Source organism: Kwoniella shandongensis, chromosome 11 (genome assembly GCF_008629635.2).
Source record: "Kwoniella shandongensis chromosome 11, complete sequence".
In the NCBI taxonomy this organism is placed as follows: domain Eukaryota; kingdom Fungi; phylum Basidiomycota; class Tremellomycetes; order Tremellales; family Cryptococcaceae; genus Kwoniella; species Kwoniella shandongensis.
The window spans coordinates 568169-580298 of record NC_089297.1 but is presented as its reverse complement, the minus strand read 5'-3'; the positions used below and the strand labels follow the sequence as shown (position 1 = coordinate 580298).

The window sequence follows — 12130 nt, the reverse complement described above, 5'->3', positions numbered from 1 at the left end:
TGTTGAAGGGGAAAGGATGTATGAAGACGATGTACAAATAGTGTAAGAGAGAGATGACTGTGTATCGAATAAAGAATCCAACTCAGCTATTGCTCTATGTATATCAATAGGATGCGCGTCGCCCATCCTTCCTCCTACAATCATCGTGATACAGAGCCCCGCTTTACATGCCATATGTGTACGGAGCTGCAACACAGATCACGTGATCCATTTGCCACGCGGATATCAACGGTCGTACGCTGACTTGACCTTCCCCATCTATTAATTAATCTTTCTGTCGACTCGGACATCCCCAAATGAACAAGGACACGAATAGGACACAAAATACGACCGACCTCGAACTGGTACATAGACTGTATAGACGACTCAAGAAGGAAGAGGAGTAGACACACTGGCGTGAGAGGACGACTTCCCATCACCAAGACGCAATTCGAGCTTCGCGCTTGAAACGAGCTTCGACTTCCTTTATCTTTCGGCTCGAGTCCTGAAACGTCAGACGTCATCGAGCGAGAGGACATTGTACTACATCGACCTACAACCCACTTCTTCTCCACTATCAACCTCACCTCTCCCATCACATATCCCTCGTGTTCTGATCGGAATGACGTACACCATCACTTCCTCGCCTGGCGAGAGCAGTACGAGCGCGAGCGCGAGTGATCCGACACTAGACTTGCTCGATTCCGTACTTGTCAAACTATCGTCAGAGTCTCGGAGCTGTTTGGAGAGATTAGCAGCTCATCGTCCCGCCCCTCTACCAGAGTGAGTACCCCCCTGATGATCCCACTCTCGTAACATCTTGCTTACTTATACGGGATGCGTTAGCTTTGGTCTGCTCAAACAGGCCGCAGTGCTCGTCGCGCTTTTTCAGAAAGAAGGGGATGACAAGTTGCATGTACTCCTGACGACGAGGGCGAAGACATTGAGGTGAGTGGGTTGCGATCACTCAGCGTCGTTTCGAACATCACCATTCTGATAAACACTGATGTTGGGTATATGAAACAGGAGACACCCATCACAGACGGTATGTCGCACCGGGCTGCATTGTGTGCCCCTGCCCTTTGTAGAAACTGACTAAATTGGATTTTCGTAGGCATTACCAGGAGGTAAAGTTGATCCGGAAGATTTGGACGTGATACACACTGCGGTAGGTCGACTTCTTTCCTCACCAGCTCGAACTCGTCTCTGTCATTTGCAAGTATGTCGTGCTGATATTTCGTCCGCATTTACAGCGACGAGAAGCATACGAGGAAGTCAACTTGCCAATGGAACACCCAGCGATTCACCATATTGGAATCATCGATCCGGTACTTACCATCTTACCTCTCAACGCACATCTGAAGAACCACATCGCTGTGATCCGTAGGTCATCCACACTCCTGTCTCACCAAGACCAAACCACTGTACCTCGAATGCATACTAATCTCTCACACTACCAGCTGTGATATGTTTCATCTCCGATCCCAACACCGTTCTTCCCCTCCTCGCGCCCAATCCAGACGAGGTGGATGCTATCTTCACTCATCCTTTGAAAGGATGTTGGACAGGTCGGGTGGACGGTATTGACGCAGAGGGGTTATCAGAAGAAGGTGGGGAATGGTGGCCTCACGGAGGGGAGTTTCATGTGAGTGTGGATGACACCGTTGTGGGTGTGAGATTGGTATGACTGACGGTGTGTTGTTTCCGTGTGGACAGTCGGTCGAAGATCGGATAGGGGTGAGTCAAATCAGTACAGGTCATGCTTGGCGGCATGACAATGACAGTGACAGTGATAAGGGCGCTGACTGACAATGACATTGATATCGTGAGTAGACGACTGGTGGATATCGAATGCATGTGAGTGATAATCTTAGTCTCAACTTGACAGAGCAGATACATCGAGCTGACCCGAATGTCTACAGCGTTTCCGAACGACCCGAACACCGATCAAAGGTCTTACATCGGACGTGTACGTTATGATCTCCTCCCAACTACAGCTTTGACAACTCACGTCGAGCAAAGCTAATGACTGACTCTTCGCGCAGTCTCATCGACACCGCTACGATAGCTTACGATTCCCCGCCCCTCTTCTCCCGCTATGCCCCGACCCAACCTCCTTTCTCAGCCGCTATCGACGAGGTAATCCTCGGTCTACCAGACGCGATGGCCAGAAGCACCTCCAGCTCAGCTGCCGGGGGTAACGGCGAAAGGAGAGTTTTGGAATGGGGTGGAACAGAAATTGGGAAGACTGTGATGAGTACAGAGCAGTATGAGGTGGTCTGAAAGTGATTCTGTAGCATGACGAGACACAAAACGGATGTAGATGTAGAAGTAGAAGTAGAAGTAGACGATAGATCATTACCTTTGTACCATAGAGCTGTAAGCAGTACCGTTCCAATCTACACACTTCGCCATTGAATGCGACTGCATCCATCGCACATTAGATCACATGCGATGAAATATCATCATAACTACTATAACGTGGATATTGTATGTATTTGGTCAATCTCGTCTAGAAATACACTACACGATTGTTGACTACGCTTAAAGACCAGAAGGACAAACACCAACGAGTCTATCGATCGAAATGATTATGACAATTATGAATTCTATTGAATGCGTACATGACACGAACCTAGTTCATTCCTCATTGTCCTTGTTTCGAGTCTGACATCGTCGTCATTGTCGTCGGTTCATCATCGAATCTGACCGCGTTCTTCTCCTTCTCCCCTTCTCCGCCCGTAGTCGCGGCGGTCGAAGCACTCCCTCCTCCAGCTCTCATACTGCTTCCAACAACAGTAGTCGTCGTCGTCCCTTCTGAATCTGCTTTATCTTCTTCTTCTCCTTCTGCATCTTCTTCTTCTTTCTCGAATCTAGAATCCACCGCACTGTTTCCCCCATTTCGAGCTGAGAATCGACTAGCAATAGCCGAGGTAAATCCTCCACCGCCAGCGCCGTTCCCACTTATACTTCCAGTTCCGCCACCCATCCCTCCTCCTCCTGTCAAACGGGATCCGATTCCACGGAAGACCCCCGCGGCCGTATTGCCCTGCTTTGAACCGCTTTGCGCAGAGTTTCGAGGTGAAAACGTCCCCTTTCGAACTCGTTTACGGACGACTCGTTTGGTACTGCAACGTGATCGACAGTCAGCAATGAATACAGGTAGGCTTTGTGGTGATCACACTCACTGCCACTCGACAACACCATAGATGATGGCATCCAACAGTCCTTGAGACAAGATCAACCATCTCGATATCGCTCGCAAACTTCTAGGAGGATGTCCGGCAAAGTCGTCTGCGTGGATTTGGGAAAATAAGCTACAGCACACAGTATCAAACAGAATCACACTCACATATAAGACGAATGACGGAAACTGAAAACAGGAAGATGTACTGTATGTCCATCGTACAATCAGCTTTTTACCCTGCATATGATGAGAAGAGTGGACCACTCACGGCAAGAGGAAACCACAACATCAACAGCGCGGTCTTTCTATTCAGATACGATGCCATTGATTCCTGCACAAGCTCGACCTGTTCCCCTTCTCGCGGCGTAAACTTGTCAACAGCCCCTCCACCAGGCGGCGGTTCCGCCAACATCTTCATCAAATCCCAATTATCGTCTTCTTCTTCCTCATCCTCCGGTCCTCCATCCTTCTCCCCATGGACCCTGAAGTTGAACCCTTGCCTCGAAGGGGGTCGCGATCCTCCCATTTCTGCATCAGAGACATCTTGTATACCTGGTGATTCGCAGGGAGATACTGGGTGTGATGAAGGTGTTCTCGGTCGAGTAGGTGATAATGGTGGGTGAAGTGGGAAAGTCAGATTTCGAGGGGTGTTGTGCGCCGACGTCACCGTGGAAGGTGGATGTGACGAAGGTGGAGTATTCGACACTTGTCCTTCGACGACGGTCGGGAAGGACATTCTCTGCCGTTCATATCTCGGTGACCACTCGTTGGAGTTACTGGACCCTCCCCCAGTCGAATGGTTTCGATGGGGCGAAAGATCAGATCCCACAATAGGCTCTCCCAGACTCGTCATCGCCAAAGAAGCTCTTTGCCGATTGAGCCCAGCAGAGCCAGATCCCGATCCGGAGCCAGACGGAGGTCCACTAGCAGAATAAGGTGGTGACATACTAGGCTCACTTGAATGACTTATAACAGCCGGCGAGTAGAGTGAAGAGAAATTGGAAGCCTCGAAATCAGGCAAGCTCTCCATCCTGGAAGTAGATTTGTTTGGCGGCGTTGCCCTGTCGCTACCTATTTGTTGTGACAGTGTGTCCGACGGGTTGGACTCGAATCGAGGTCTCGAGGTATTGGGAGGCGACACAGGAGCCGATGCTGTGCCAGTGTAACTTCCTGAAGGACGTTTCCTGCCTCCTAGGCCTTTCCATCCACCCCATAGCGACGACGATGTAGTCGACACGTGCGATCCTCCAAACCTCTCTCCGTCAATCTGAAAGGGTGGCAGCTCGATTCTTTCCCAGGGTGGAATTTCGGCCATCTGGATATCATGATGACTGGCTGTGTCGGTGTTCGCCCGTCGTCTCGAGGATTTAGCAACGACTTCGACAGCCTCCGTTCCCTTATCCTGCTCATCGATAACCTCTGCCTGTGTCGGAAAGTGCAAAATGTCGCCTGAACTCCCCCGTTGACGCTTGAAAATACCAGGTACGAAGGAGCCGAATCGAGATTGTCGACGAGAGGTTTCGGGTTCAGAGTAAGACTCGTACGCTACACCGGTGGAGGAATTGGACTGCATCGTACGAATTTTGTCGGGTCGACGTAGGAACACAAACAGTTTTGCGTAAAGCACAGATATGACGATGCAGACGATAGCTCTGTGAGGCGGCGCGCGTTGATATATGTTAGTCAATGAAATTGAACAACACGATCGCATCACTCGCCGTCCTCACGTACCTGGGTAGGAATTGAATCAACTCGGAGTAGAGTCCTGCATTGTCACCATAATAACAGATTCCGCCAGCTATCACACAGATAAACATTTAGCTTTTCTATCCCAAACATCGGCAAACCGGCGACTCACTGGGATAGAATCCATATACGGTATATCCAATGATAGCAATGGTGATAGATATAACGCAGACTATTCATCACAGTATTGTCAGCAAGTTCAATGCGGTGTGAGTCAGATACGCACCGACTGCCCAGAGGAGATACCACCGACGCTCGAGCCACAGAGTCACGGAATGGAGGGGCTGATGGATCGGTCAGCCTATTATTCCGCATGTATGCATGCGCGACTCACATAGATGAGGATCATGAATGTTGCCACCGCTAGTGTGAGGGTCCACAGATGTTCTATATAGCCCATATGGTCAGCAGCCAAACAAGTTGGAAACTTCCGTTTTCCACTCACCGGTCCATAGAAGGGCGATGAACATGAATCCCAAGCCTGAACAAGCATTCGTCCCGTGCGCCATCAATCCTTTCTCCGGTGCCAACGACAGAGAAGATGCGATCAGACCGACGACACTATGCAAGGCAAAGCACCGTGGTAAGCATGATGAAGTAAAACCAGAACCGTGCAGGTTGAAGGAATGGATGGTGGTGACTCACCCTAAGGAGAAATCACACATGATCAAAGCTTGGACGATCCTTGTTCTCGTCGTTCCTGGTCGACCTTTGACAAATTCGTTGTATGCCATCGAACCGAGGATCATGGACGCGCCGAGAATGGTGAAGCACTGTTTTGATGGACAAATTAATCAGTGCAAGGACAACACAAGAGCGAATTCGGTTACTCACCAGGATGACGATGTTGACGACGATGAGCCATTTATCCTCTTCGAACTTCGTATTTTGATCCGCCAAAGCGACAGTGTGTTCTATCATTCCGCGTGTTCTTACCAGACCTCCCGACCTCATCGTCTCTGCCCACAAGCCGGACATTGTCTAGTCAGTCAACGTCCCGCGAGTTTTGCCGAATAGGGACGAAGAGGTTGGTCGTGTCGTCGACTGACACCAGACGCCCGAGTGGGAGAGCCCGCCGAAGATCGGAGACTTGTCGTGTCGTGGCTGGCGTGCAAAGATGTAAAAATGGATCGTGAAAAAAACAATGGCAGTGGGTGGTCTATGGGCGGGAAGATGGTAATCGCATTGTCGAATGTATGTTTCACGGCTTTGGAGTTGTTGCGGATGGGATGTCCAAGTCGAAGTGACCGACTGCCTGATAGTGGCGAGCGAGTGGAGCCGAAAGGTCTAGCCTTTTGTTGTCTGGTCTAGCGTAAACAAAAAAACTGAGACAGACCGAACCGATGCGGGTATTGTCTGGTAGTTTGATTAACTGGTACTGGTGCCTTTACTTTGTTACTCTACGAAGAAGTACTCTATTGTTCTAGATCGGCTGGTGACTACTGCTGCTACTACGTGACAAACAGCTGACTAGGAGAGATATTAAAGATGGAACTAGTTGGAAAATTGGTTACTTTCAAAAGGACGTCACTGTGTATGTAATTAACGAAAACGACAGACGAACGGGCAAGTCCCACTCTACACAACGAACGACGCCATCTGCATGGGAATGCTCGTAAGCATGTCTATCTATCGACCCCCAGCTGGCGTCTGGCGTTGTTGCGTTACATTTTGCCCAGGGCTGCTTGCTGCTCTGCGCGCGCGGTATGCACTGTAGGGGTAGGGAAGACAACACTTGGGAACTCGATTGATGGTGAATGTTGCCGTAATAGTTAGCTACGTTTCTGGTTTGCATTTGATATTTGATATTTATTTTTGTGCTCTTTTGTGCACGCTAGGAAGGCAGAAGAAGAAGGTTAAGAAACAGGCATGATTATGGTGGCGTACCCGACTCTTTTCTTTTGTACAAGAGTAGTAACTGGTGCACTTCACTTGCCTTCCCTATACACCCGATCCCATCCGAGCCAGCGAGCGCTCTACTTCCGCTGGAAGGTGCAAGATGTACGGGGCCGACAACCGAAAATCCTGCAAAGGTAAATGCAAATACAAAGTGGTGCTTAGCTTGCAACCACAACGTAAACGTCAACAAAGCTTGGCTTTGGCTTGCTTTGGAGGAAGGAGGATTATAATTTTATCCGAGATTCTCTTCTGATTCTAATTGCTTCTTATTTCTAGACTGACGGCCATCAGACGGGTTCAGCAGCTTCGGTCTACTGTGTCTCACATGTAATATGGTTTGGGTATCAACGTTTGATGTAGATCAATCTCACATGATCATTGGAACACGGTTACTACTCATTCCACTCGAGGTATTTGTCGCCTCCTGTTCTGCAAAGGTGACCAGGCGACGAGGTATTTTCGGCTCAAATCTAAACAATGTGTAAACAAGAGATGAACGCCTCTCAACGCGCCTCTTCTATGCTGTACCCTACAAGTGCTAAGTACAGCCTCTTCTCTCAAGGGTACATGCCCGCATGCTTGCGTATGTGTGAAGGAGATCTGTCTGTTACAGTTGATTGCGCAAGCAAACAAGCAAGCAAGCAAGCATTCGTGGTCTTCCTTTCGGCTTGGCAAGGCAATACTGTACATGTACAGCAACATACCACATACTGCAAACCTACCCTATAACGCCATCACCAAGGGTATACATATACGGTCTCTCGCTTCCACTTCGCGTCGACATGTCAAAGCGAGACTTTGTTACGTACATCCCAACAGCCATATGGAGAACTGAGATTTGCGTTGCTTATAAGTTACTCAAATCCGATCCCGAAATCCCGGTCCGTTGGAAACCGAAAGCATGATCGACGAATGGTTCTGTAGTACGGAGTTGAATATTTATACAACATCCGTCCAGCGAGTTCAGCGCTGTTTGAACCTTGTCCATGCCAACTGGGTGTCATCGCTACCCGCTCGACATCCGGTCTCGCTGTCTACCTATACATATCACTTGCGAACGGCTGGGAACCTTGACTAGCTCGCGGTTGAGAGGATCTATATTACTTTAAAGCCTCTGCGCCGGGCCACGAGCCACGAGCCACGGACCGCTGCCACTGCCTCAGCGTACGGCATAACATCACTTGGCACAGATATATCAAGCTGAAAACGATGAGCAGCGTGTAGACGCCGATCAAGATTCAGTCAATCCGACGAGAACGAGTGTCGTATACGTACTATAAGACCGAGAATCAGTGGTTGTTGGAATCCGCATGGGTAGCGAGTTGCAATAGGTCCTAACGTTATTTACGATCTGAGCCACCACGCATGGGGTGGACGTTGCCGAGGAGGTGGTGGTGACATAAATCCATAACGGTATTCTTGTGAATCATGCTCACTTCTCCCTTCCACTTCCTGACATCTTCCTCCCTTCACGTAAACAGACATTTTAGTCGGAATCAGCCAGGACTACGTTCCAGCCTATGCTACATTCGGGTTCCTATTCCATAATGGTCGTTTCTGCATGTTATATCGTTATACTATCTTATGCTCGTTATATGGGGAATACGTATATACTATACATTCATGATATCGTCGTATCGAGTCTCTTCGCCAGCGATCCAACCTATGAAGGTATCCTCCCTACACCTGCCACCATTCTTGCACCTTGCTCAACCACTCCCAGCATGCTCATAGGCAAGAAGCCTTCTCCGACTCCAGCAGCACCCGCAAGTGTGTTCATCTGCTGGAACAGATGATAGTCGCGAGGGTGGATGCCGGCGGGATGACTATAGATATGCGAGCCAGCTACCAGACCAACTAAAAGAACCGGGATATCAGCACCCGAGCCTCAGTGAGAGCTATTCTCCTTGTGGCACTCACCCGCAAAAGCAGCGACAGTGAGCATCGCGAACTTGCCCACTTGATCGCGCATCGAACTGTCTGTGGTAGTGAAGATGTAGTTTACGATACCACTTTGGTACTGCTTGCGTTGCTGAGACCAGTACGTGCGCGCACGAGACGGTGAAGTGACTACATAGTGACAACGACTGAGCGACCTTTCGCACGAGTTGAACAGGTGACACTCACTGATTCCGCGCTTCTCCCGCTCAACCTTCTTAATCTTCAACTCTTCTTCCAGCACTGTGCAGCGGACCCCCAGTGCATCCACCAACACATCGTACTCCTCATCGGCTACGCCTTCATGGCCTGCTTCTCGAGGATGAGCTCGGCCGAGCACTGCCGAAGCGTTGACCGGTTCAGGTTCTGCTGTGTAAGCAGGAGGTTGGAGGGGGATGTGATGGTGTGATGGTCCTGCTTCGGCCTCTGTCTCGGTACTGGCGTCGGCGTATTCCCGAATGACCTCCTCGATGTCTGAGGTTGAAGCGGGAGCTTGAGACTCAGGCTGAGTTGTCGTCGTTCTGGGTTGTGGAGAGCGACCACCGACCTTCTACAGACACATGTCAGTCGGCCCCCTTTCGTATGCAATAGTGGCGCAACGACTCACCCTCGTCCGTTGAGTGGTCACAATGGTCTCCACGAAGCTCTCTCCTTCACTGTCGTGGCCTTCCTGCTCCACTTTCTCTACATGCATAAGTCGTCGATTCAGCTCGTCACCAAGGTTCCTGGATAAAGTTCCGGCCGTTGACGACCCCGCAGCAGAAGTGCCTCTTTGATGCGATCCCCCAACCGCATTGGCAGCTGCTACTCTCGCTTCCTCGAGGTCGAATCTCATGCGGTCAATCGTTTCCTTCAACTGCAAGTTCTCCTGTTTCTGCACATCGAGATGGGATTCGGCTTGACGAGCGACGTTGAGATCCGTTTCTATACGCTTTACCTCAGCTTCCAGAGCAGCGACCTCGCGAGTAAACTATCATCTGATTGTCAGCTGATACCACCTTCGTTTTTCCCCAGCTGAGACCAACCCTCTCTTCATCTGCTGCATGAGCTTGCGTAGTCTCTTCTAGCTGTCGAATTTCCTCATCTCGATCTCTCAGGAGGTCACGTAGTCTCTGTGCTTCCTCTTTGAGATTGTCAGTTGAGTTTTAATGTTCAGCGGATTCCGAACAACTTACCACATTGTGAGTTGTACATCTTCTGCATACTCGCGTGGTTGGCTTTCGCATTCTCCAAGCTTCGCTGCAGACTCAAGATGTCCGCCTCAAACTTCAGGAGTTGGTTAGAATTGGCGTTGAGATCACAACGGCGGCTTAGACTTACTCCTGAGATTTGGATAAGCTGAGCACGATCTTTCCCCTTCAATTCCTTCTCTTCCTTTCGCCTCTGAGCTATCTCCGACTGCACTTCATCCAGCCTTACTTGCAGATCTACAATCAAACGCTCGTTCTCCGCACTGTAACACGATGTCAGCTGTGTTCGCAGATATCAAGCAAGAGGAAAACTTACCCCTGCACTGCGAGGGTCTTTTCCGTTTCTCTGAGCTTGCGCGCAAGCTCCGTGTTTTCCTTGCGCAATTTGCTGAGGTTGTCATGCGATGTTCGGAGCGAGGTTGTCGATTCCGTCTGATGGTTCGTATCAGTAACAAACCTGGTAATGGGGCTTGGGAGATTTCTTACTCACCGAGAAACGACTCAATCTTGCATCGAGCGAGTCAGACCCCTTTGTCATCTCCTGACCCATAACGTCGATTTCTTCACCGTCATAGCCATTTCTTTCATCTTCGTCGTTGTAGCCATGCTCAGAGCCTAGGTCGTCTCGTTCCACCTGATCCACCTCGCTCCCGCCTCCATCAGTCTCAGGAGACTTGGCTCTTGCATGGAAAGAAGTGTTGTCTACCTCGTCCGAGGGAGACATCGGTGGTGTCGGTCGGCTGTCATACCTCGTCTGCCAAGCTGGAGGTGATGTCATCCCGACGGAAGAAGAGCTGGTGCTTCGGCTTGTAGGTTGGTTCTGGGGTTCGGGACTCTTCCGGTCGTCCTCGTAGGATTGATGTGCAGAAGCAGACCCCGAGCTAACTTTCCTGGCTCGTCGACTCGCGGGACTAGGTCGAGCGAAACCTCCAAAGGCGGAAGGTGGACCAGCTGCTGCCCTCACTCTAGCTGCAAGAGGAGAACCCAGCGAGCCATCTGATCTGTTTGGATCCGACAAGGTCTTCTTCCTCATCGGTAACCAGCCGGTCGGCTGCGTAGGTGGCACGTTGGCTGTTGATGATTTGGGGAAGGCCTTAGCGCGCTGGGGTGGGGCAGAGGTCTGTCGCTGCTGCCGTCGTCGTTGAGCGATTTCATCCTCTTCGCCCGACGAGTTGGAACTGGAGGAATCGGAAGGTGAACGAACGCGATCAGAGTTGTGTCGACGACGTCTAGGTGGCTGCTGGGGTGTTGATTGATCGTAGTCATGGAAGGAGGAAGGAGGCATAGAGCTAGAATGAGGTAGGCCGGCACCAGGAGTGGGGGAAGGTGGTGATGCTGGTCGATCTGTAGGCGTTCGCTTAACAACGGCTCTGATGGAGGGAAAGGTAGTCAGTTTCCGGCTGACCATGATGTGTTAAGCGCGTTCGTACCCGAGGAAGCCAAACAGATCGACAGGACCGAGTTGCAAGTCGGGGTACTGTTCACATAGTTGCTTAACACCCAGAAAGTCCAGCTCGTCCAGGATCTTGGTATCATGATCTCGTTCATAAGCCGCAAGTACTGCAAGCAAAGTCGTAAGCTCACGCAGAGGACGACTTGTCTTATTAGGTGTCAACTTACAATCAGGAAGATTGCCGGTCAAAACCGTCTGCTTATCGCCTACAAATGTATCGAGTATCTCTTGAAACTCTGCATCTGATCGTCGGCTAGGCAACTGCATGTCGAGGAGTGACTGTGTACCGGTTGACGGATGACGATCGCGTTGATCAATAGAATAGGAGAGAAGGAAGGTAGGAAATTCACATCAGCCGCTGTTCAACATGTCCGATGCACGGTCCCTTCAACGTACACGTACAGCTCGAGAAGCTACAAGATCATCCTCACTCACCATGTTTGTTTACGATTTCTACCAACGCTGGCCCTGACTATGGAGGATATCAGAATCGTTTGTGGGTCAATATGTATGCAGGTCTATCATGTGGGTGATGGTTGTCGAGACATGATTGATGTCTGGTGGTAGTACTGATGAAACAGACATACACACATCCAAACATGGGATTGACTTTAGTTCAACTGATGAAACGAGCCCCCGCGATAACACAGAGAGGGACGTGTCGTATACGTAATCAGCGGTGAAATTGGGTGGCAAAATCAACATCGGTTCAGGAAAGGGAGGATCGAACAAACAAAG

General features: G+C 50.1%; 3 protein-coding genes across 3 annotated transcripts; 1 reads left to right on the top strand and 2 right to left on the bottom strand.

Moving 5' to 3' along the window:
- Window positions 1–296: 296 nt before the first annotated feature.
- On the top strand, window positions 297–2262 carry CI109_106081 (uncharacterized protein; the record flags this gene model as incomplete). The annotated part of the gene is made up of 11 exons (XM_032007503.2): window positions 297–344; window positions 497–762; window positions 826–927; window positions 1006–1024; window positions 1094–1147; window positions 1233–1362; window positions 1440–1624; window positions 1696–1716; window positions 1813–1836; window positions 1902–1948; window positions 2025–2262. 11 exons carry the CDS (start codon window positions 297–299, stop codon window positions 2260–2262), a joined length of 1134 nt encoding a protein of 377 aa, XP_031858238.2.
- Window positions 2263–2626: 364 nt separating this feature from the next.
- CI109_106080 (uncharacterized protein) lies at window positions 2627–5890 on the bottom strand (the record flags this gene model as incomplete). The annotated part of the gene is made up of 11 exons (XM_032007504.1): window positions 2627–3107; window positions 3168–3273; window positions 3332–3371; window positions 3435–4818; window positions 4898–4964; window positions 5025–5084; window positions 5139–5196; window positions 5247–5299; window positions 5358–5473; window positions 5558–5685; window positions 5747–5890. 11 exons carry the CDS (start codon window positions 5888–5890, stop codon window positions 2627–2629), a joined length of 2637 nt encoding a protein of 878 aa, XP_031858239.1.
- A 2584-nt stretch (window positions 5891–8474) lies between these two features.
- CI109_106079 (uncharacterized protein) lies at window positions 8475–11659 on the bottom strand (the record flags this gene model as incomplete). The annotated part of the gene is made up of 11 exons (XM_032007505.1): window positions 8475–8668; window positions 8732–8881; window positions 8939–9299; window positions 9357–9719; window positions 9775–9872; window positions 9925–10015; window positions 10070–10202; window positions 10256–10371; window positions 10430–11309; window positions 11370–11499; window positions 11560–11659. 11 exons carry the CDS (start codon window positions 11657–11659, stop codon window positions 8475–8477), a joined length of 2616 nt encoding a protein of 871 aa, XP_031858240.1.
- Between the last annotated feature and the right edge of the window lie 471 nt (window positions 11660–12130).